Source organism: Paramacrobiotus metropolitanus, unplaced genomic scaffold (assembly GCF_019649055.1).
Source record: "Paramacrobiotus metropolitanus isolate TYO unplaced genomic scaffold, Prichtersi_v1.0 Parri_scaffold0000064, whole genome shotgun sequence".
In the NCBI taxonomy this organism is placed as follows: Eukaryota; Metazoa; Tardigrada; class Eutardigrada; order Parachela; family Macrobiotidae; genus Paramacrobiotus; species Paramacrobiotus metropolitanus.
The window spans coordinates 249,467-271,617 of record NW_026570284.1 but is presented as its reverse complement, the minus strand read 5'-3'; the positions used below and the strand labels follow the sequence as shown (position 1 = coordinate 271,617).

General features: G+C 41.9%; 6 protein-coding genes across 9 annotated transcripts; 3 read left to right on the top strand and 3 right to left on the bottom strand.

Moving 5' to 3' along the window:
* Positions 1 to 75: 75 nt before the first annotated feature.
* On the bottom strand, positions 76 to 4,381 carry LOC129593803 (uncharacterized). 3 transcript variants are annotated; one of them, XM_055490269.1, is made up of 14 exons: positions 4,201 to 4,381; positions 3,418 to 3,831; positions 3,270 to 3,340; positions 2,935 to 2,976; positions 2,692 to 2,838; positions 2,370 to 2,540; positions 2,005 to 2,308; positions 1,776 to 1,932; positions 1,577 to 1,710; positions 1,229 to 1,350; positions 954 to 1,128; positions 703 to 870; positions 413 to 547; positions 76 to 353 (listed from the first exon to the last, which is right to left on the bottom strand). In XM_055490269.1, exons 2-14 carry the CDS (start codon positions 3,751 to 3,753, stop codon positions 270 to 272), a joined length of 2,046 nt encoding a protein of 681 aa, XP_055346244.1. In that variant the 5' UTR covers positions 3,754 to 3,831; positions 4,201 to 4,381; the 3' UTR covers positions 76 to 269. The 3 variants fall into 3 exon arrangements, with proteins under 3 accessions (XP_055346244.1, XP_055346243.1, XP_055346242.1); XM_055490268.1 differs by lacking the exon at positions 4,201 to 4,381 and having other exon boundaries at positions 2,370 to 2,533; positions 2,685 to 2,838; positions 3,418 to 4,042; XM_055490267.1 differs by lacking the exon at positions 4,201 to 4,381 and having other exon boundaries at positions 3,418 to 4,042.
* Positions 4,280 to 7,939, top strand: LOC129593804 (sphingosine-1-phosphate lyase 1-like). The gene is made up of 9 exons (XM_055490270.1): positions 4,280 to 4,871; positions 5,009 to 5,181; positions 5,456 to 5,495; positions 5,694 to 5,896; positions 6,079 to 6,167; positions 6,273 to 6,309; positions 6,464 to 6,571; positions 6,634 to 6,843; positions 7,057 to 7,939. The coding sequence occupies exons 1-9, from the start codon at positions 4,736 to 4,738 to the stop codon at positions 7,669 to 7,671; spliced, it is 1,611 nt and encodes a 536-aa protein (XP_055346245.1). The 5' UTR covers positions 4,280 to 4,735; the 3' UTR covers positions 7,672 to 7,939.
* A 96-nt stretch (positions 7,940 to 8,035) lies between these two features.
* On the bottom strand, positions 8,036 to 10,312 carry LOC129593924 (ankyrin repeat and LEM domain-containing protein 1-like). The gene is made up of 2 exons (XM_055490435.1): positions 10,186 to 10,312; positions 8,036 to 10,039 (listed from the first exon to the last, which is right to left on the bottom strand). The coding sequence occupies exon 2, from the start codon at positions 9,928 to 9,930 to the stop codon at positions 8,308 to 8,310; it is 1,623 nt and encodes a 540-aa protein (XP_055346410.1). The 5' UTR covers positions 9,931 to 10,039; positions 10,186 to 10,312; the 3' UTR covers positions 8,036 to 8,307.
* Positions 10,313 to 10,573: 261 nt separating this feature from the next.
* On the top strand, positions 10,574 to 14,904 carry LOC129593887 (deoxynucleoside triphosphate triphosphohydrolase SAMHD1-like). 2 transcript variants are annotated; one of them, XM_055490383.1, is made up of 11 exons: positions 10,574 to 10,909; positions 11,018 to 11,051; positions 11,528 to 11,654; positions 11,810 to 11,925; positions 12,051 to 12,118; positions 12,450 to 12,617; positions 12,681 to 12,848; positions 13,262 to 13,609; positions 13,784 to 13,969; positions 14,081 to 14,221; positions 14,372 to 14,904. In XM_055490383.1, exons 1-11 carry the CDS (start codon positions 10,838 to 10,840, stop codon positions 14,591 to 14,593), a joined length of 1,650 nt encoding a protein of 549 aa, XP_055346358.1. In that variant the 5' UTR covers positions 10,574 to 10,837; the 3' UTR covers positions 14,594 to 14,904. The 2 variants fall into 2 exon arrangements, with proteins under 2 accessions (XP_055346358.1, XP_055346357.1); XM_055490382.1 differs by having other exon boundaries at positions 10,574 to 10,939.
* A 504-nt stretch (positions 14,905 to 15,408) lies between these two features.
* LOC129593824 (probable S-adenosylmethionine synthase 4) lies at positions 15,409 to 19,573 on the top strand. The gene is made up of 7 exons (XM_055490299.1): positions 15,409 to 15,817; positions 16,736 to 16,813; positions 16,947 to 17,069; positions 18,018 to 18,274; positions 18,341 to 18,559; positions 18,816 to 19,132; positions 19,190 to 19,573. The coding sequence occupies exons 1-7, from the start codon at positions 15,703 to 15,705 to the stop codon at positions 19,290 to 19,292; spliced, it is 1,212 nt and encodes a 403-aa protein (XP_055346274.1). The 5' UTR covers positions 15,409 to 15,702; the 3' UTR covers positions 19,293 to 19,573.
* Positions 19,574 to 19,916: 343 nt separating this feature from the next.
* On the bottom strand, positions 19,917 to 22,124 carry LOC129593910 (TM2 domain-containing protein 3-like). The gene is made up of 4 exons (XM_055490418.1): positions 21,733 to 22,124; positions 21,268 to 21,596; positions 20,832 to 20,991; positions 19,917 to 20,363 (listed from the first exon to the last, which is right to left on the bottom strand). Exons 1-4 carry the CDS (start codon positions 21,872 to 21,874, stop codon positions 20,110 to 20,112), a joined length of 885 nt encoding a protein of 294 aa, XP_055346393.1. The 5' UTR covers positions 21,875 to 22,124; the 3' UTR covers positions 19,917 to 20,109.
* Positions 22,125 to 22,151: the final 27 nt, after the last annotated feature.

The window sequence follows — 22,151 nt, the reverse complement described above, 5'->3', positions numbered from 1 at the left end:
AGTAATTAAAGTCAGGCGTACTGTATACGCAATCATTCGCATTCATCGTGCCGGCTGCCGCTGGTTTAATTCGATACACAATACGGTATACTGCAATTATTCGATACAACAACAGTAGCGCACAGTTCCGCGCACAATATACAAGCATGTACAATTTTTTACAGCTTCCTTTATTTCCTGTTACCTAGAAAAGACTAATAAAACAAAAACCAGAAAACAAGAACCATTTACAACTGCAGTTTTAGATTCGAAAACAATAACAATTGAAATCAAAGGTTGTTCGCGACCCATTTCCCAACTTCCAACGAGGATCGATTTTGTTTCGCAGCAGCACTGGATGGCGGAATGAAAACCTAAACATGAACAACCGATAACCAGAATCCTGGCTGGATTCTGCAAGTTTAAGCCTCACTTTATAAACGCAACACTGGTTTTCATCATCACCCAATTCCCGGAATGTGTAAACGTCCAGCGTATGACTGCCGCCGTTATCGGCATAATAATGAGATAATCCGTACTCATCCAGCTCCACCTCGCTTTTATGATCCTAACAGCAAAGTAAGAATTTTTAGTCCGACTACTCTATAGACTGCAACGTGATCCAAGGATAAGCATAACAAGCAGGCTAAGTTATAATTGTAGTTCGGAGACTGTACTAAAACAGACTAAATAAAACCTGTGAATATCCACCACAGTACGTACCGTTTGATGTAAACGATGTGCACACAGATTCACAACAGTCAACAAATCACCCGAACTCCCCTCCAACAACGTTAGCAAACAACGCGCTCCCTTTCGTTCAGTTAGATCTTTTTGAAACATCACCATCAGGATATCGAGATCGTAGCAGTAAGAGACCAGATCACAGGCCTGCAACAATCGTACTTAGGAAGACCTCGTACAAAGATGCATTTAAGAAGAATAAGTGCATTTTCATGTTTCCCGTATTTTACCCAGTTTCCACTTTGCTTGGGCAACACCACCACAGCATCACTGTGTTTGGCGGGGACTAAGCACACTTGGTGAATAGTGTCGCCCTGAATTTCCACTGTGTCGGGCGGATAAACGTAGCGATCTTCTTCCAACACTAACTTCTTTTCGGGACCAGAACGCCGTATCACATAGATACTGTAATAAAGGAGGTCTGAAATCATTCGACTGAAAACGTTTGCATAAAAATATGTTTGAAAAACACAAGAAAACCGTAACGCTTATCTGTAATACTAACACCAAGCGCATCCCGTTCCATAAAGCCAAACGCTCCCCTTTCGCATCGAAAAGAAGCAAACTGGACAATTCGAGAGCCGGACTATCGCAATAACTGTCACCATGTAAAACCGGACCATCCACCTGCAACATCGAAAAAAGGTACAATTTGTTAAAGCCATACATCTCACGACTCATTTCTTATTATGTTATTGTTATGAAATTATGACGTGTTATTACGGCATCGCTAAGCCATCGCAAAAATACCTGTGCTGATTCTGTTATCTACCCCGCTATTCAGCAGTGACTGAACCGAGATCTTCATGAATAATAATAATGCTTATTATGTTGGTTAAATGTCATGGCTCACCCGCTGTCCAGTAGATGCGTTGATGAAATAGAACTCATTTAAGGTTTTGTCAGCAACCAAGAAATGGTGCAAATGCATCGACAAACATAAAAAATGCAGACTGGTATAAATCCTCAGCAACACAGGTGGTTTATCTGTGACAAGATCAAGGGTAATGAGAAACGATAGTAATGAAACACTTATGAGATGAGCTTCTTACCTTCAAAACCAAACGTCAAAGGCATCCCGCATCCAAACAAACCATAACCACGGAGATTTTCCGAAAGCATAGGATAACAACCGGTCTTAATATCTCCACTGGTGCTTTGAGAATAATTCAACTCGTTCCACTTATCTCCATAAATAATACTGACATTCTGCAAAAACCATACGGTGTATAAACAACTCAAATGCACTGCACAATATTTGTATCCACTATCTAGACTCACTTGTGCGTTTTTGAGAAACGGTTTCAAATCAAACAGCTCCAAAAACTCTTTCGAATTCGCTTTATAACATACGGCCAATGTGTCCTCAAAATCTCCGACCCCCGTGAGCCCCTTCCCAAATACTGTATCACTCACAACAAAGCCTCCTGTGTATCGCAAAGGAAACAAATCCCAATACATCACTATAATGCGTTTCTCGGGGTGCGGGCTGCCTTCCAAAGTCGGTGCCGCATTTGGCGAGCGGTACGAAAAGAGTGATGACTTTACGCAGAGGCTGTCTGGTTCTCGGTGAAAAGCGAGATCTCTAATCGGAGAAGCAAAATATTTCTCAACGGCTCGTAAAATCCACGGCACAACACACCAACCCAAAAAAATGTGACGTTGATGCGATCCAAATCTTCAGAATCTCCTTGCCCGTCGCGGCACTCGCAAACCGCAATATGCGATTATTATTTTGCTGAGTTTCGGTCGAAATCAACAAATCACAATGGTTTACGGGATGATCAGGTGGAGTGCTTCCAGTGCGATTCTGCAATGTGCAAACTATCAAGCACTGGACAAACATTTACCATATTCCTTGAAAAAAATTGAAATAAAAATTGTTATGCTTTATTGTTGTAACTGAATGAATGTTACAAAAGACGTGGTTTAATCTTAACAACGAAAATGCAATTCGTACAAAAGAAGGTGCTGTGGAATTTCCGGGGAACAAATAACACACTGTGGAGTCTCGTTGGCAGGCCGCTTGAAGGATGTTCTGATTCTGATTTGGTAGCTGGAGCGCAGATATTACACAGCGCCAATCCGGTGCCGTTTGAATGTGGCACAGTTTGCCTGAAGTTAAAAAAATACAGGTAATACAAAGTGATGGCCAACGGCCCGTTTTCCAAAAAAATTTATTGTTAATGCGCGATTCCGAGCAGAACTTACAGTCGCGATAAGCGTCGCAGCTTCTGAGATCCAATCAATTCACTAGAAAAAGACAGATTTTTGTTTTAAGCTGTAAAACGCTGTCAGTAAGCGACGAAAAGCAATACGACGCCGAAAACATTCCATTACAGACAAATTAGTGAAATTTAAGATAAAATGAAAGGTAAAGCATTGAAAAAATCCCTCGAATGCTAAAGTAAACTGAAATCGCTGAATTACGTATATCGCGTGAATTCGTGAATAAACATATTAAATTAAATCCAATTCACACAAGAAAACGTAATCGCCATAAAAAGTCTAAACCATATTTTCGTTATAAAACGCGGTGTACTTACCCAAAGCGGTACATATGCATACTGGAAGAACATGTTAGCGATAGCTTGAATGCAGGACCAGCTGTTTTTTCCTGCAAACAAATTCCACGGCGTTGCAGCTGAATTGCAACAAATCAGCGTGACTGCAATTTTCTTCTATGCACTGTACCAGGCTATCGCTGGCAGCTCTACTGCGCGGCTTGAAATCCGACGGATGCGCATGCATTCGATCCAGCGTGCGTATTCGAGCCTTAAAAATTTCTGTTCGGTGTGCAATAAAAGACGCTGGAAACGGCGCTGGCACGGATCCTCCGCGGACCATATGGTCCGTCCAAAACGTCTCGCTGGAAGTGCGAGAATAATCACACACAGCAGCTGCAGCGGTCCACAGTGAGCGTGTCGCGATCCTGGGCAGCTCGTGAGCACTAGCGTTGGTGAGCTTGGGCTTCTTGCTCGGAGATTCAGATGACGGGTCCGGAGATTCCTTTTCATCTTCAGTCATCATTTCGCGGAACAGTTAATTCACCCGCAACTTTTTAGCGATCTGCGCTCGCTGTGGATTCGATTTGGCAGCATAAAACACCTATAGAGCGCTATCCATGATGCATCACAAGTTTGCAACTCCTGGATCCACTGCTGATAAATGTTGTTATGTACCTAACCAGCGCAATGTATGCAAAAAGTCATGGTTTAAACTTGACTTAGTCAGAAAAGAACTACAAATATCTCCTACAAAATGTAGAAAAGAACTACAAACGGTGACAAACCAAAAAAATTAAAACGAATTTCAGCTTTGTGGCTGTTGTGTTGTGGGTTGTGGTTTGTTCGTGGTGTTGGTCAAATCAGCTGGCTACTCTACGGGTAACTGACGTAAACACCCGCGGTATTGGCTACCACCCTTGTGGTCGGGCTGCATTGCACTTCCGGTTTGATGCTGGAGCCTGCACTGTACCTGTACTTCCGGTTTGTATGCTGCAGTGCAGCAGCTGCAGCATTTCAAGCGAACTCCACAAAAAATTCTTTTATTTTGACTACACGTGGAGGCAAAACAGAAAATCAGTGAGCTGTAAGCACCGAAGGTTATAGTAATTAATGTATTCTTAATTGTGGGTTTATTTCAGTTTTAAAAGTAAATTGTTTGTACTCGCATTAGCTTTATCAGCCTGCTGTACATTTTGAGTGCTCGTCAAGTGAACAACTGAACATCTGTATCGGACGTTGACCATTATCAGTAGTGCTCACCTGTTTCATTGAGGGTTTTATCGCTGCCATTGTGATTATCATATCGCAGTTATTTTTAGACATTGACTATCGAATACCACAGTGTTGACTCGTGAGATAAACTTCCAGGCTTTGCCCTCTTCGAGTCCGTATGAAGGGAGAACGTTCTCGGACGTGGCGCTTCGGATAACTTGATCAAGAAAATCATCAGTCGTCATACCTTTCTCGGTTTCCGTATTTCTTGATGTGATCAGCGACAACTGGAAATGCTGCTGGATAAAGTTATCGGTGGTTATCTGGACCACTTGTTCGAAGGATGGGAACCATGGATGATTTCGTTGGCTTCGTCGTGTGCCACCGTCATCCTGATAATCAGCTACAATTTCTTGTTTCAAGATGAAAGTATGTGCAGTCGTATTTTTTATTAAAAATCGTTCTACTCGTGGGTACCGCCCGTACTGGTTCTTGTAGCTGATGCTCGTTTCTGCAGAATTTTAAGATCATTTGCATAGTGTTGAGTCTGTGTGTTTTGCTTACAGGCCTTTTTCTTCGCGCTAAGAAATTCGTCCTTCGCAATGCGCGTCGAATTCCGGCTGTTCGCAATAAAATCTCCCAGGAATTCGATGTATCGAAAAAACGTATGGAGAACGAGCTGATGGCACCAACGAGAAATTTGGGGTCGATTAGGGCTTTACCGCAGTCCAGATCAGCTGTAAGTTAATTAATAATTAATTCACAAGTTGAATTCAATTGTGCTGTTTTTGTGCGCCATGCAGATACCTCGGTGAAAACGTGAAAAAGCAAGATATCCTATGAGTTTGCATATATCATCCTGCTATTTTTATAGTTTTTTGTATGTGTAATCACTGTAATGCGTGCAAACGTTCCCAGTATTCAGTTAGAATAAGCTGTAAACAATGTTATTATGATTAGCTCTATGTTGTAGAGCGTTCGAATATTATTTAACACGTGGTTTGTGTTGACAGGAAGAAGTTCTGGCTTTGGCCAAAAAGTATAAAGAAACAGGTAAGCTATTTCTAATTGCTCCTGGTAGATTTTGTCTTTCGTGTTTGTTTTTGGATAGCTGAATGTGTCCATAATGCATGCTTTAAAGCATGATGATTCTACAGATTACAAAGACATTTAGGCCGTCTGACAGTTGATCTAAATTTGTTTTGTTTGACGCGATAATAATATGTTACATTCTTGACGTTTCAATAACAGAATCAGCTGACTGGAGCAAACTATCCGGAGCCATATACTCGGGCTCGGATGAGATAACGAAACTTAGCACATCCATTTATCCCATGTTCGCTTGGTCCAATCCTCTGCATCCAGATGTGTTTCCTTCCGTACGGCACATGGAATCCGAAGTAGTGCGAATGTGCTGCACCATGTTTAATGGCGATGAGAAGACTTGCGGCTCGGTAAGGAATGTGTTTATGGATTGCACATGCTCTGTTTGGTTTGTGTATGCCCGAAAATGTGTATGCCCGTGTATGCCCGGTTTGTGTTTTATCAGACGTTTTGGAAATATTAACAAACTGCGAAGTGCGAAACTGTGCAGTTAAATGACTGGATATGAGCTTGACGTTCGGTATATTTGCAGATGACTTCTGGTGGCACGGAAAGCATTTTTATGGCGTGCAAAGCGTACCGTGATTATGCCTTGGCAAGAGGAATAAAGAAACCCGTCATGTGAGCATCAGAGTATTGATTTGCATACTTTACAACGTTATTTGTCGTGCGAAATTTCTGTTATTGCAATTAATACGCATTCGCATTTTCCGCTGTGGATTTTAGGGTGGTTCCCGTAACGGCACATGCTGCGTTCGAAAAGGTAAAACTTTTGAAGCGTTAGCGAGTAATGCATATGTACTGTATCTTTGAATTCACATTTACTGAGAGGATATATGGAAAGACCAAATTGAACTGTTTCCACGTAGCCTTTACTGAAACTGATTTGAGTATTTCATTGTCTGATGTATTTACAGTCGGCGGATTACTTGTGCATGGGCGTTCGAAAAATTCCGATGGACAGCACCACTTGCCAGGTCAATCTGCGAGCTATGAAAAAGGCGATTGATGGAAGAACATGCATGGTATTGTTTCTTGCACCAGTTATCACTAATCTGAGGTTCTATCTAGCGTGTCACACTTCTAGCTTGTGGGTTCTGCACCGCATTTCCCACACGGAATCATTGATCAAATTGGGGAAATTTCGGCACTGGGATTGAAGTACAAAATACCGGTGCACGTGGACAGCTGTCTTGGAGGATTTTTAATTCCGTTTATGGAAAAGGCTGGTTATCCTCTTGAACTCTTTGATTTCCGGCTGGAGGGAGTGACTAGCATTTCTGCCGATACTCACAAGGTATGTTTTACGCTAAAGTAGAGATTTTTCGGAAGATGGAATTATTTTGACGATGGTTTCATCGTAATCGTTTTGATTGACTTTATAGAGTTGCATACTTGTGTTGTGAAATTTTACTGTTGCAATTTATTTGCGCTTTACCCAGGATTAGGATGGAGTGATTTATTTCTTTACAGTTTTACGCAATTTCGTATACATTTTACCTTCTTTTAGTACGGATATGCACCAAAAGGATCCTCGGTCATCCTATACAGGAACCACACATATCTTCATCATCAGTATTCCGTAACACCAGATTGGCCAGGTGGGATTTATGCATCGCCCACCATGAGCGGAAGTCGCGTGGGTGCATCCATTGCTTCAGCATGGTCGGTAATGTTATACATGGGAGAGGATGGTTATGTGAAAGCCACGAAAGAAACCATTGAAACCACACGGAAAATTAAGGAAGCGCTGAAGAAAATGAAGAATATTTACATCCTGGGTGACCCGCTGGTCAGCGTGATAGCAGTGGGCTCCAAAGATTTCAATGTGTATCTTCTCAGTGACGCCATGTCTGCTCGAGGATGGCATTTGAATGCTCTGCAGTTTCCCAGCAGCATACATGTCTGCATCACGAAGCGACATACCAAACCCGGAGTGGCGGAGAAGTTTTTGCAGGAATTGCAAGAATGTATAACTAACATTATGGAAAATCCTCCCAAGGAGGATACCGGTATGGCAGCTATTTATGGACTGGCTCAGAGTATTCCGGATCGTACTATAATCAGTGAAATGGCCTGGGCCTATCTGGACTCCTGTGTTGCTCTTCCTGGTTCTGGCTCTTAACATCTTCCCCGTTTCTGTTGACAGTTTCACTTGCTGTGATTTTCTTATGCCGAAATTTTATTGTTTTAATTGGATTTTTATAATAGGTTTTCATTTAGTTTCTTTTACTCTTTTAACTGAAATGAGATCATGTTCTGTGTAAAATCAGCACCGATGTCGAATAACTAACTAGATGTTTGGTAAAAATGAAAATCTGACAATTATCATCCGAGTGTCGAAGGGAATCCGTGGAAATAGGTGTGTTTTCCAATTTGATTAAAATCACAATGTCACGCTAAAGTATGACAATATTTTTTTTCAGAAGCAAGATCGTTTTGCATAACCAGATTGCAACATCTTCAAATACAAATAAGACATTCAAAACTAAGAAAGTAAAAATGGCATGCTCAGCCACGCATTCACAAAATTTCGCGACGCAAAAAAAAAACAAAATACAACTCAAAACAGGAAAATCTGACAAACTGCTGTTTCACACTCCTGACGAAATAAATATTACAGCAATTCAACGCACGAAATACTGTAGTTGAACCTTAATACGAAACGTGTCAGGAAGATAAACTAACAAACTGTAGAAATTACTTGTGCACTAGAAAACAAAACTAGAAAAGCACTTCCGCTGCACCGAAACGATACTTCTCAGATTTCTTCACGAAAAATTTGCCGTTCACCTTTTTCCAGGAGGATATAAAAAGCCTTCTTGAGAAAATAACTCCCTAACAACAGCCTGTCGCTCTCCGGCCAACTCTTAACGGATCCATGCAGCGTGCCCCAGTGTTCGTTGGTCACCTTCTCCAAGCCAACAGCTTCGACCATCAGCGTTTCACGCGTAAAGGCTTCTTTCTCGGGAACGAACGGGAAACAGTTGAGCAACACCACACCATAGTGATTATTCCAAATTGACCGGATACGGCACAGTTTCTGCACGCCCAATTTGGATCCATTCCGTTCAATCTGCAGTTTAGCCCAGCGCAAATGCTCATGGGGCCGCTGGGACGTCTTCATGCTTCCAATATAAAAAATCCCACGTAGAAATACCCGGAAGAACATTTCCAGATTCGGTCGTTTAGTCTCGGCGAATTGATACGGCAGATTACGGGTAATCTGCGGATCGAGTAATAAATAATTCCCGTACTGACACACATCGCTCTGCCGGGGAAACGCAGCCAGAAACGCATCCTCCAGTTCCCATAATAAATTCCGGGAGTATGTCTCACGGATGACCGAGAGCATCTCCTGACCAAAATCGTCGACACTGGCGGTCACATACGCTTTGCGCCTGAAACCCGCTAAATCTTTGATACATGCCATACGAGCGGCCGAATCCCACATCCGCCCGGCGTCGTAACCGTACTTCTTCAGTTCCTGTCGCAGCTCGCTGTCGGTCATTCGGCCTAGCTCAGCCATTTCACTCAGCGTGACATCCGGACACGGTGGTGTTTTCAGTGCAGCCTCCGGCACGGATCGTCGAGCAGGTTTCGTGGGTCCCACGCTGTATACTTCTGGGAATTTTTCATAACCTGTTGATCGCGAGGAACGCGAAAGCGGCAAAACACCGGCGCCCGTTGGGAGATTTTTCGTGTCTGCGCAAACATCTTCAGCGGAAGTAAATTTTTTTTCTTTTTCTTTAAGGTATGACGGATGAGCCTGCGGTCGAAAACCGGCAGTTCTGCCTTCGCTACTGTCCGTTGAACTGTCCAGCACTGACCGACTGAAGCAGCGCTGGCGAGATCGTAATGCTGACCGATTGGCGCTTCGGGATCGGTGTTCACTGCGGCTTCGACGAAGCTGTGTTTCGCGAACATTGCGTTCCGGTGATTCCACACACGAGCGGTACTGAGTGGTATCTAACGAGCGCTCCACATTCGCCCCGCGATGCAGGCGACTCAGATGCTCGCGAAGAAACGCCATAACATGCGGCCGCTTGAACTGCGCATAGTCCATCGCGGTCAGATTATCCGTGGATCTACGGTACAAATCACCGCCATAACTCAGCAGGATGCGCAGATTGTTGGGCTGATCGTAGATACACGCGTAATGCACCGGTGTGAAATGCCGCGATGAGGTCGTGGGCTGGTTGGGATTAGCGCCGCGGCGCAGCAGTAATTCCACGAGGTGATTGGCGTGGTCATGTTTGGCCGCTTCGTGCAATGCCGTGTCCCCGTCGCTGGACAGACTGCTGGGATCAGCGCCGCACTGTATCAGACGCTCCAGCTTCCGTTCGTCGCAGTTCTTGACGGCGTTGATCAGTCTGGCGCGCATCGTGTTCCGACGTGCTGAATGATGATGACTCAGCGGTAGGGCGGGATAAGTGTGGATAAATGGATGAGGGATAAGGAGGAATTTTATTGGACATCACTCGCGAAAAAATCTGAAAGTTTGAAATTGTCGAACGGCGAGAATAAACATGATCATGACTGTCGGCGATTTGTTGCACAACGACCAATAAACATTTAAGGTGAAGAGTAGTTTTTTGAACCCATAACTCGTCAAAAAAATTTCACAGTTAGTGCTTACCTGTAATCGCAGTGTCACATTAAAACGTATGATCTACGGCGTAGGTGAAAAAGAACTTAACTTACAAGTTTTAATATAATCACTTAACGCTAAACGTTTGAAATGATTTCGAGGCTGCACTGGAATGGAGATCTTAGCTCATGCATTTTCATGTTGATGTTATTGTTGCCACATTCGTTGGTTGCTTCAGTTGAAGCGGGAATTCTGGGAAAAAAAGCGGCCGACCTCAAATGCGCTGTGCTTTTGGCGCGGGCCATTGCTTTGACGTTCCGGCACATCCAGATTTTAACAGCATGACGTCACTATAACAGTACTCGTCGTCACTATTCGCATTCGCATATCAGCTGGCAGGTGTGCAATCACTGTGCACGTTCCGTCCCACGCCTCATTCTACGATTTCCGCATACGAACAATTTTGATTTTTCATAACTTGCAAACTGTAATTCAGCTAAACTGGCAATTATTTTACTGTGTTTATAGTTGCTTTTTGCGGAGATATGTAGGAATATTTGATGCAGTGTAACGTTTTGGATGCTTCCAAAACTTGAAACGTGGGAGCGGGGCTGTAACTCCGCGCACTGGTAGACTATCTACGCGTAGCTCCCGATCGCGCCACTCCTGACTCCTGCAAGGTTTTTGCAACTGCAGAATCATGTTGTCTGCCAAAATTCCACCCGATGTGCCACTTTATGCTGATTCTAGTCCCACTGGATCTCCTTACGATGTGATTACGGAAACAGAGCAAGCTGGCAGGGTTCGTTTACAATCAAAGTAGCTTACTGTGTGACGAACGGAACAGGTTTCTCGATGACTCGTTTAAAAATTGTTGCAGACCGTTTTGGATGCAATCCATGGAGAGATCGCGGGTAAGTTTGCAGAAGAATTGTAGTGTTGCTCTTCAAATAATAAAATTACTTGTTGTTTGCGTAGGCATTGTCATTGCTTGCTGTTTCGAAGTTTATCGAGAGTTTGTTGCATGCTTGTGAAAAAAGCAAATACAGTATCGAAAATCGAATTGTACACACAGTTTACAGTACTCAATTTGAAAGCAAAATCTGATCAAATGCTTCACACTTGTGACTTCACAGTATAGTGTTATTCCAATTTACTGCTTCGCAATTGTTTATTACATCAACTGTTTTTTTAATTTTTTGTTTTTGAAACGTTTCTGGTATAGAATACAGGTACGTTCATCTGCGGTGGGCTTAAGCTGCTCGATAAACGTCACCGCGAGTTCGATGACGTAGTTGCGAACCATGGTGAAACTGACAACAGTGCAGATCTTATAAAACCTGATTCCTAGGCGCCTTTTGTCGTTTTAAACGTTAGACTTTGTTTTTAGTGCACCCGTTGCTGTGGAAAATTATCGATACAGAGGCATTTCAGCGCCTACGATATATTCGGATGCTGGGACCGGCATATTTTGTTTTTCCTGGAGGAAATCATACTCGCTTCGAACACTGCATTGGGTAAGCGGAAGTTCAGAAATTGCATTAGACAGATCACAGGTTACAAGTATTAGGGTTTCCGTAGAATCGCATGGAAATGTGGTTCTACGGAAATTGCAAATCAAATGTTAAATTGTAAACCAAAACGTTCCGTGTCTTACGCTGTACTTTTACAGTGTGGCTTTTCTTGCCGGCGAATTTGTGACATCCCTACGTTTACGGCAGCCGGAGTTGAAGATTACGAAGCAGGATGCTCTGGCAGTAATGATTGCTGGCATGTGCCATGATTTAGGTAAATTACAGAGTGTTGATAAATTAGAACGCTTTACTAATTCTTACAGTGTACATATTTGACGGCCTATATGCGTTATTTTCTTACCCGCTACTGATTAACGAGCATTAAAATGTTTCACGCAGGTCATGGTCCTTTATCTCACACTTTTGAGCTTTTTATGGATGAAGTAGCGGGTGATAGAAAGTGGAAGGTGTGTGGCAAATTAACATATTATACACTTTATATTATATTAATTCAATTCGCATCTCAGCATAGCAGCACGGGAGTTTGTTTCTGGATTAAATTGAATTATCGGTTAGAAAAGCCTAAATTACTTGCCCAGGCTCCTGTTTGCGTCAAATACGTAATTATGTATTCAGTATAAATATAGGGTATTAGTTAAATTACGTGATCATTAAGTTTTTTTGCTTGTTTCGTTAGCATTATTCTTTGCAGTATCTGTAAAAAACTTACTTATTTTTTATGACAGTGCGCAGAACGGATTTTTGTGCACAATAACATTTTTCGATTATCATCTTTAGCACGAGGAAGCGTCCCTTGGAATGTTCCGTTACTTGTTGGAAATCAATGATTTAAAGCCCATCTTCAAGGAATACGGATTGTACGACATTGATATTATGTTCATTGAAGAACTAATTGTCGGTGAGCGCCACGTCGCTCGACCTGCTGAGAAGGCATTCTTATATGAAGTGAGTTTCTCTGGATCAAACATCGTGATATTTGGAGACATCTGCGATGCTTTTCCTTTTAAGATTGTTGCCAATAAGCGAAATGGAATTGACGTCGATCGATGGGATTATTTTCTGCGGGATTGTCACCACACAAACGTCAAAATGGGCTTTGAGAACTACCAGCGTTTCATCCGCGGTTGTCGCGCCATTTGTTTTCAAGGAGAATGGCAGATATGTTTTCGGGATAAGGTAATGCGGTAAAATTTTTGTGTTTTTCTGTATTTTCGGTGTACTCGTACTTGCAGATCGTTTTTTGATTTCTCTGGAAGAACTGTACAGTAATCCTTTTTTATGTGTTCGTTTCGTACGAGGACATTTGGGTGCTGTGAACATACCCTGCACGATTAGGCTGCGATGAACAGCTGGTTAGCCGTAGCTCGCAACGCTACTGATATCACGGTCTGAATGCAAACGGCTATAAATTTAGCCGGCTGTTCATCGCAGCCTAATCGTGCAGGGTATGTTCACAGCACCCAAATGTCCTCGTATTCGTTCATTTCGTATTCGTTCTTGTGCATACGTATGTCAGTGTATTAAAATTACTTGATAGTAATATTTGTTTTGCTGTTTTTAATTTAAACCACTACTCGTATGATTTTCAGCTGGTGTCGAATGTCAAAAGCATCTTCCACACACGATGCGAGCTGCATCGCATTCTATACCAGCAGAAGACCACTCGCTTGATTGAACAGATGGTAATTGACGCATTAACGGCTGCGGATTCGTACTTGAAATTTTCCGGAGATGACGGAAAACTGCGAAAATTATCGGATACTGTGGATAACATGGCTGCTTATTTGAAAGCTGACGATACTGTCGTTAATATGATTCGAAGCAGTGATATACCAGAACTGGAGTCGTCCAGACGTTTGCTCAGACGAATTTTTGCACGAGATCTGTATCGGTATGTTGGCCGATCGGCTTCAACAGAACGGTTGGATTTTGAAAAGGTGTGTATCAATGTATTGTACTTTTCTTCTTGCTTACAGTTTTGGGTATTGATCGATTTGAGATACTACTAATAAAATTGGGTCGATGTTTATGAACATTCCGGTTGTAGTTCTTAACCATGTTGCTTGCTTTTGTTTTGTTTTTTTCCCTTTTTGAATAACATCTTTCTTTAGACGGCCTTGAAAATGGAGCTTGCCCGTGCGGCCACCGCAGAAGTTGGCAGAGACGTGAACGTTTCCGATATCATTATTATTCGAACTCTGTTCGACTACGGTATGAAGAATGCAAACCCATTTAGCCGTATCGGATTTTTCTCGAAAACTTCGCAGAATCAGGCAAAAATCCTGGAAGGCGCAGAGGTAAACTACTCCATTCTTCGATCTTTGGTAGCTTCACTGATTAAAATGTCATGCAGCATGGCTTGCAATGTTTACATCTTACATTATGTACAAGTATTATAAAAACTTCAGATTACAACCATGCTGCCTGCAAATTGGCAGGAGACAGCTATCCACGTGTATTACACAAAGAACGATGTTGCTGCTGTTGATGCTTTAAAGCATGCTTTCCACTCATGGCTGGAAGAAAGAAACATCCCTTGGAAGACTCGGGTAAAATTTCGTTTTCCGATAGCCTGTTATTATGGATCGAAGCACCTAAATTTCAAAACGGCATTTACGGTAGTTAACAGAATCACTTAGTAAATATGCATTAAACTTTGTATGATGCTTACTTTTATTGTATTTTATGTGCTGTTTCAGAGTGAATCTGTTGATGAACTGGAGAAGCCGGTCGGTTTGGATGGATTACCTGACACTGTTGGCGCCGAAAATTATCGAGCATTGAGGGCTTGTCTGGAACGCGCATATAAAGAGCTGCCGCAAAAAGACGATACTATGAGAACGATCGAAGATGTCCTTCGACGGCTTGACCAGCACGAAGCCAATAAAAATCGGATTGTCCCGGGGAAATCGTCGGAATGACGTTGACGATTCAGACCATTTCGGCTTCGTTTTTCATGTATTTTTTCTTGTATTGTCAGATCTCAGACCCCAGATGATATATCCGGTAGCACTAAATTGGAGATTTAAGTACATGGAAGTCAGTTATGTATCCAGTTGAACGATTTCTGTGCTTTAGCAGCAGTTATTGTCGTTTACCGGCTCCGAAATGTAATCCACGGCAGCAGAAAAGTCTTTCGTATACAGAATACGTATTTTAGTACAGATGTTCTATGTTATTTGTTGAAAGTTACAAAATTATTGAAATAGCCTTAAAAGAAAATAAAAGATCAAAGCGCACTTCTCAGTTTTCTGGGCCATTCATTATAATCTGTAAAAAGACTGGACAAGTGGCATTTCCGGTTCCTCGAACTTGTTCCTTTTTTAAAAGTACTTGCTCTTGGCGGTATAAAGGTAGGCCAGAATTGGCTGAACAGTTCTGATTGAATTTAAAACTACACAGTACACACCCAGGATAGTAGTGCTATCCTGTGTGTAGTAGTACTATCCTTTAGGTGTATTCTCAGGATGCACCTAAAAATAATCCCAACATATTATTACGCCATAATGCCATTTTCAAATTTTAAACACATTATGTACAGTCATAATTTTTACGATAAAATTTTTCAGTATATGGTCATTAGACAACCCCCACAAGTTGACGACTGGTCGAAGTGTTTGCTTATTTACACGTTCATGCCGCGCAGCTGTGCGTGCAGCGTGCGTCGTCTGTTCTCGCACGCTCCGCTGCTCACACTCAGTACGATTTTCTAGCGTAGATTTTTTGCTACACAACAGTTGCTCTCTCGCCGCAGTATGATTTACCACTGAAAAATTAGAGCAGAAAATCCACTTTTTAGCGTTCCGATATTTGCCTTCTGGCTAGGATTTTCTATAACTGATCGGTGCTATCTGGGCTTTCCTAATTTTCCATCCGATAAATCGCGCTGAACACTTCTCAACTGCCATCACCGGCTGCTGTTGCTGCAGTGTCTCCAGCTGAAACTGGTGTCCGTGCCTAATATTTAGGTTCCCGCAGGTTTCCAGCGTATCGATACCTTTCAAGATCGGCAGGGACAGTTTTCTGCGTTATGGCTGGACACAGTCACGGACGCTACGACCACAACTGCGGCGACATGGTTAACGGTAGCCAGAACTGCGATACCTTTCTTTTCACCTCGGAAAGCGTCGGTTCGGGACATCCAGGTGAGTAAATCACTTAATATTCAGTATTCACGTCATTATTGATTATTCTCGAAAATGTTGTTTTCGGTAGATTTCTTCTTTTGGTAATTTGAATCATTGCTATAATTGCTTTAAGTTCAAGATGAACTTTACAGAATAGCAGATAGCTTTGAAACTACATTTATTGGTGAAAGTATCATTATTAATTATCGAGGTGAGTTTAATTTCAAGTGTTTACTGTTGATCCGGAACTTTGTAACATTTCAGATTCGCGTTGCTTTAATTCTGATTCGAGTTAGATACTGATATTGATTAATAAAATATATTAGAATCGTGTTTCGGTTAGATTAGTCGTATTGATTCGTTTAAATTTTTTTTAAAACTTTCCTCGTGAAAATCGTACATTCTGAATTAATTTGCTGAAATAAAAAATAAAAATATGGATCGAAAATTTGCGTATCAATAAAGTAGCCGTTATAGCTTAATTGGTCATTCGAGCAGGGACTTTTGCAGTTTTCTTGATTAGTGTGTTAAAAAGTTCAAACTAACTACACAACTAACTACGTCTTCCGATACGGCTTACGATTTTTAAATTTTCTTCATGTTCCTAGTTTTTTGCTGCATTTTGTTTTTGGCAAGGAAATATGAAATTAGCGGCTTTGTGATATATGATTCAGCCTAGTTTTTTCTCTATAACCGGTTTATTTGTCGTATTCGAAATATCAGAAATCGGTATGAACTGGTTTAAGTCGCTCGAAATTCGCGATCATTTTTCTCCGATAAGGAATGGTAGAATTTGGCAGTAGTCGGCAAAAATGCGTGACCAGAGGGCATAGAACATAGTAGAGCATTCGCTGACATCCGTCCATGAAAAATTCATCAACCGATAAGCTATGCTGCGATGGCTATCATGACGAAGGTTCTCCTTCTGGTTTGCAGATAAACTGTGCGACCAAATCAGCGATGCCGTCCTGGACGCTCATCTCCGTCAGGATCCCAATGCCAAGGTTGCGTGTGGTATGCCAAAAATTTTTCTTCGTTTTTTATAATTTTTTGCATTTGCTTTTCAAGATACGTATCGTTTATTATGCAATGATCAGCAGTTTGCTTTTAGATGGTGCTGAATGTGTCGTTTTTTCTTGTTTTGTAGAAACCGTAGTGAAGACCGGAATGGTGTTGATCTGCGGTGAAATCACCTCCAAAGCTGTTGTGGATTATCAGGCTGTGGTACGGCAAGTCATTAAGGATGTTGGCTACGACACTTCCGAAAAAGGTACACAGTAAACAGGAAACACGTTGTATATTTTCCCGCAGTTGTGGCACGGTGCGGGGAAATCTAAACGGTAATTACGATTACCGTAGAAAAGCGGTTCGGCTTTGTCGATTTACCGATAAATTGAGTGAGTGGTTCAAAGTTTACAACTGTCTGCGCACTCACGGTCATGGTTATTGCGCAATAGATTTCAAAGTTCTGTGAACCGGCGGCAATCATGCTAGCTTATCGCTCTGCTGTTTACTCATTATTTGTATTCAAATCCATAGCATTAGCTTAATTTTTCCCTGAAGTGTCGTGAAAATATTATCGAAGCCGGATTATTTGTTACACATTTGGAACAAATACGGCGCATGTGCTTTGCTGGAAATTCAGGTTTTTCTCATTCTTTTTTTCTGCTGAGCCCGTTGGTTTGCGCCGGAAGGCTTTAGTTCTGGGAACAGCATGGTTAATCTTGAAATTTGCTGGTGGCAGTGCTTTGATTATGCAATACTTCCATTGTTAGCCGCTGTATGTTATCGTATGACAGTGAATGCTGGCATGAGGCATCGGTTTCCTGCTGTCTGGTGACCTGGTCTTTGCGGTGTCTGATAATAAATTGCGTAGAATAAAATGAATGGATATTGCAAATTGAATAATGTGTTGAAAGATTTTAAAGATGTGCAAGCAGGAGCGCACTTATGTACACTGTACAAAAGACAAAAAATTGTTCGGAACAATTATGCATCGTCATACTCATATTCACAGGACCACAGCCAAAAATAAAAGTGACGTTGGTTGTGACAGATCTGGTGCAGATCTGATGCAGCTCGTATTAGAATTATAGAGAACATAAACTATCTGCCGCATTTTGTTGACAGCGCGTTTTAAACACTTTACTTTGGATTGTCGGAATATTTTAATGAAAACTCAGATTTACTGCGTACGGTAATGGTGTTTATCTTGCAGGATTTGATTTTAAAACCTGTAATTTGCTGGTGGCACTGGAGCAGCAGCATCCCGAAATCGCAGCTGGTGTACACGTGGGGCGTGATGAGCTGGATGTGGGGGCCGGCGATCAGGGTCTGATGTTTGGGTATGCATCCGATGAAACCGAAGAGGCCATGCCACTCACGCTGCATCTCTCGCATCGTCTGACGGAACGGTATGCCTACCTCATGAAAAACGGCACCTTCCCGTGGGCTCGTCCGGATTGCAAATCTCAGGTACGATTAACAGAATGCAAAAAAAAGGTTGTATGCATGACTGACACATTGATGTTGTAATTACAGGTTACAGTGGAATATCGTCTGGAAAACGGTGCATGTGTCCCTCTAAGAGTGCACACCGTTGTTTTCTCTGGCCAACATGCTCCGGACATCTCACTCGATGAGCTGCGACATGAAGTTCTGGAAAAAGTTATTAAAAAGGTTATTCCCAATGAATATCTGGATGCGAAAACGATCTACCATATCAACCCGTGTGGAACATTTATTTTGGGTGGACCATATGTAAGACTAAAAGTTTAATTTTTCATTTGCTTTTTTTTCCCATCCGAAAGCGGTTTTTAACATACTTTCAGAGTATCGTAGGAGTGCTGATTTAGTGCATACAGTTGTAGCACTTATTTGCTTATATCGCAGAAACAAATTAAAGCTTTTGCTTTATTTATTTTCTTTACGATATTATGATTGTGATTATAACGACTGTAATTGTGATTTTAATGTTTTTGAAAAACTTTATAATGAGATGTTTGATGCGTTTCAGGGTGATGCCGGTCTGACGGGACGTAAGATTATTGTGGATACCTATGGCGGATGGGGTGCTCATGGCGGTGGAGCGTTCTCGGGCAAGGATCCGACCAAGGTCGACCGATCGGCGGCGTATGCGGCGCGTTGGGTAGCCAAGTCTTTGGTGAAATCGGGATTAGCGCGCCGTGTCCTGGTGCAAGTGTCGTATGCTATTGGCATTGCAGCTCCGCTGTCCGTGACCGTTTTCCACTTTGGCACCTCGAAATATTCCGAGAAACAGCTGCTGGACATTGTGAATAAGAACTTTGATTTACGCCCGGGAAAAATCATTAAGTACGCAATTGCTGTCATTCTTATTTGAAAATATACTGTATGTGTTTGTTTTTGCAGGGATTTGGATCTGAAACGCCCCATCTACAATGAAACAGCCAGTTATGGGCATTTTGGACGACCTCAGTTCACCTGGGAGATACCGAAGATTATTGATATGTAAACAGCAGAATGTTATCTATGCATGCACGTTTGATGGTTCTTAGAGAGTATTACCATTCCGAAGATTGTGCATAATTTTACATCAGGGATCGCCGTTGTTCATTTTGGTGGGAATCTGTCTGCAACCCGTCTGCCTTTTGGTAGCACAGCTTTGCTCATTGTTGTTAGCGGTTTTAAAGTTTTAATTTCACAAATTCCATCCAGGGCTCTTTCTCTTCAAAGTACGCTGTGGGCTATATAGAGGTGTTACTTATTTTGTTGAATAAACAGAATAATCAAAAATTGTCGGAACGAAATGGACGTTGACCGCGCTAAGGCTGTATGAAAAGTTATTGAAACCCTTTATACAAAGACGGCATGAGACAGCTCAACAAAACCCACATACAAACACGGAAACCATTTACGGTTAAGATACTAAAACACGCTAATTTTTGTAAACCTAATGTAGCTCTATTTCCATAAAGCACTCGTTAATTGATTGTTTTGGCACTACTTGTTGTAAACAGCAGAATGGTGAACGGTATTGTAAGTAAGTGTTCTGCATGAGCATTTCGCTGAATAAATTACGAGTACATCAACAGAAATTTTCGGACTGCGACACATTAAACGCCTGCTTACATTTTTTAAGAACAGATTTATTATAACTTGTAAGGCGCGATTTCAGTCGAAGAAAGAACAAAGACAGCATAAAACAGCTAACAAAACGCAAACAGTACAAACACGAAAACGATAAAAGGTCAAATTATTTATCACATTAGATCAGAAAATATCTGCCACTCGGGCACTCAGTATATGGAACTGCCGCGGAAACGGTTCGTTTACAGATCATAGTCAATATACAGCGAACCGTCCCGCGGACGCAGATAACCGATGGCAATTAGAATGATGTCCACGACGGTCCACACACCCAGACCACCGAAGCTGAACAATTTACCCACACCCTCCTGCCAGTGTCCCAGGTAGAACCGATCTCCCCCAAATCCCCCCAGTGTAATGCTGAGAATCATGGCCACTGACCAGCGATGGCCGGAACTGAAGTTGCATGTGTCGGCTTTGTGGAATCTCCGATTGCCTAAATTAAAAAGCATTTAATACATCAAACGGTAAAAGCCAAAATTAACAACACCGTTAAGTTTATAAGAAAACACAAATTAGAAATCACACAAGTAAACCAAATGATATGGCTCACAAAACCCAATTAAAAATGGGAAAACAAATGCAGAGCGTTTTTACTTACAATTCATATTTAAATGCAGCAGCTAAAAATTAAATGATCAACTAACCATAAGCGTGTAGCATATTAGTAAAGACTAAACGGCATGCTCAGCTAAAGCAGTTGTACAGCATTCTCTTGGCCGTTTTAGAAGACTACTTGTCACATGTGAAACCCCCGAACATCTTTTTAAAGAAACTGGACAACCGAAAGCTAAATAACATAAACTTTCAAGCGATACTGCAGTATGCCATTCTACAAAAGTTACGGCCAAGCCAACGAATTTCTTGTTTTCGATACAGCAAGGGTATAAAAACACATCCGTACCTAAGCATATCACATCGTGGTTGGCTGTGCAGTTTTTTCGCACACGCTTCCATGGATCTCCACCGACTCGACAGTTCACTGGCGACACGCACGTGTGCTCGTGGAATTCAGTTTGGTAACAAAATCGGCACTTGGCCGGAAAGTAAAAAGTGGATTCTCCCTGCAAAAAAATCGCGCTTTCAAAATGATTATCGATTACCAAATTATCACAAATTGTGCCAAGCAAGATGCAATTTTAACGCCACCAGGCAATACAAACGGGGGAGCAGCGATGAATAAAGACTTCGAAAATTAAATCAAACCATTTCCAAATTCGGAAAAAAAGTGAGAGTTTATTTCCAAATTCGGAAACTATAATCGACGAAGCCACTTCTCTCCATTTAAAACACAAAGCAGAATTCAAAACAATTTGAGGAAAGACGTGTGTACGATGTACCTTGCACTGCACTTTGGGTTTGGTCTCGCATCGGTACCATGCTGATTCGCCGTATGTGCAGTTATAATTGTCACTATCCCGAAGATCACAGCTAAGGCATTGAGCGGAAAGATTCCTGCAGGGAATATTTGGATCGGAGCAGATAGGGAGATAAGGCAGTTCTGGAATAAAGTTTGGTTCAAAGAAATGATGCCAATCCAGTGGCCAGTAACGCGGAACACTCCTGTCGAATGGAGGCATTCCCGCAGGCATTCGCTCCTGACGAGCACCCAGGGCTAACGGCTTGTCATCCGGTCCATCGGGCTCCAGTTTCTTGAACGAACTATCCACTGTTAAAATAAAATTTAGAAAATTATTTTCGATCACATTTATCCACGGGGAAAAAATTAAAGGATACGGAAACATTCACATGCCATAATACAGGCATGCCACATTAGTAATGTGACATTGTGACAATGACATTACCCTTCTGTTCTCCATTCCCATTTGCGGGATCTGTCGGAGTGTTTCCTTTAGATGCCGCGTCCAGCACATGACAAACTGTGGTAATCATGAGAATTCTTAACAGCTTCGATACAGATACGGAAAGTGGCCAAAACCACGGCATTTATGGTCCAAATACGAAGGAGATTTCCAGTATCAGCATAGGTCCTCGCTTTCCATCCGACCAGGAACGATGTGTGATTTCAAACTGTACTGTCTGAATTTCACCATGATCATAAGAAAGCGTCAATTCTCTTGAATAAATGGAAGTTTACAATGCGTCATCGATCGAGAAAACTTGTAGACGAAATATTAATTTTTGAAATGTTTTAAAAATTTAGAAGAAAACAGAAAACTGAAACTAAAATAACTGGTTTCACTTTTCAGTGATAGCTTGATGA

Excerpts from the sequence above, each read along its gene's own strand:
- LOC129593803 (XM_055490269.1), bottom strand. The coding sequence starts at position 3,753 with ATGATGACTGAAGATGAAAAGGAATCTCCGGACCCGTCATCTGAATCT. Across the intron at positions 1,933-2,004 it reads CGTTTCTCAAAAACGCACAA|AATGTCAGTATTATTTATGG; the intron begins GTGAGTCTAGAT and ends TGGTTTTTGCAG. Across the intron at positions 1,351-1,576 it reads ACGCATCTACTGGACAGCGG|GTGGATGGTCCGGTTTTACA; the intron begins GTGAGCCATGAC and ends TCGATGTTGCAG.
- LOC129593804 (XM_055490270.1), top strand. The coding sequence starts at position 4,736 with ATGCTGCTGGATAAAGTTATCGGTGGTTATCTGGACCACTTGTTCGAA. Across the intron at positions 6,572-6,633 it reads TTGATGGAAGAACATGCATG|CTTGTGGGTTCTGCACCGCA; the intron begins GTATTGTTTCTT and ends TCACACTTCTAG. Across the intron at positions 6,844-7,056 it reads TTTCTGCCGATACTCACAAG|TACGGATATGCACCAAAAGG; the intron begins GTATGTTTTACG and ends ACCTTCTTTTAG.
- LOC129593924 (XM_055490435.1), bottom strand. The coding sequence starts at position 9,930 with ATGCGCGCCAGACTGATCAACGCCGTCAAGAACTGCGACGAACGGAAG.
- LOC129593887 (XM_055490382.1), top strand. The coding sequence starts at position 10,838 with ATGTTGTCTGCCAAAATTCCACCCGATGTGCCACTTTATGCTGATTCT. Across the intron at positions 13,970-14,080 it reads AAATCCTGGAAGGCGCAGAG|ATTACAACCATGCTGCCTGC; the intron begins GTAAACTACTCC and ends TAAAAACTTCAG. Across the intron at positions 14,222-14,371 it reads ACATCCCTTGGAAGACTCGG|AGTGAATCTGTTGATGAACT; the intron begins GTAAAATTTCGT and ends GTGCTGTTTCAG.
- LOC129593824 (XM_055490299.1), top strand. The coding sequence starts at position 15,703 with ATGGCTGGACACAGTCACGGACGCTACGACCACAACTGCGGCGACATG. Across the intron at positions 16,814-16,946 it reads CAATGCCAAGGTTGCGTGTG|AAACCGTAGTGAAGACCGGA; the intron begins GTATGCCAAAAA and ends CTTGTTTTGTAG. Across the intron at positions 18,560-18,815 it reads TTATTTTGGGTGGACCATAT|GGTGATGCCGGTCTGACGGG; the intron begins GTAAGACTAAAA and ends GATGCGTTTCAG.
- LOC129593910 (XM_055490418.1), bottom strand. The coding sequence starts at position 21,874 with ATGCCGTGGTTTTGGCCACTTTCCGTATCTGTATCGAAGCTGTTAAGA. Across the intron at positions 21,597-21,732 it reads TGGGAATGGAGAACAGAAGG|TGGATAGTTCGTTCAAGAAA; the intron begins GTAATGTCATTG and ends TTATTTTAACAG. Across the intron at positions 20,364-20,831 it reads CCACGATGTGATATGCTTAG|GCAATCGGAGATTCCACAAA; the intron begins GTACGGATGTGT and ends TTTTTAATTTAG.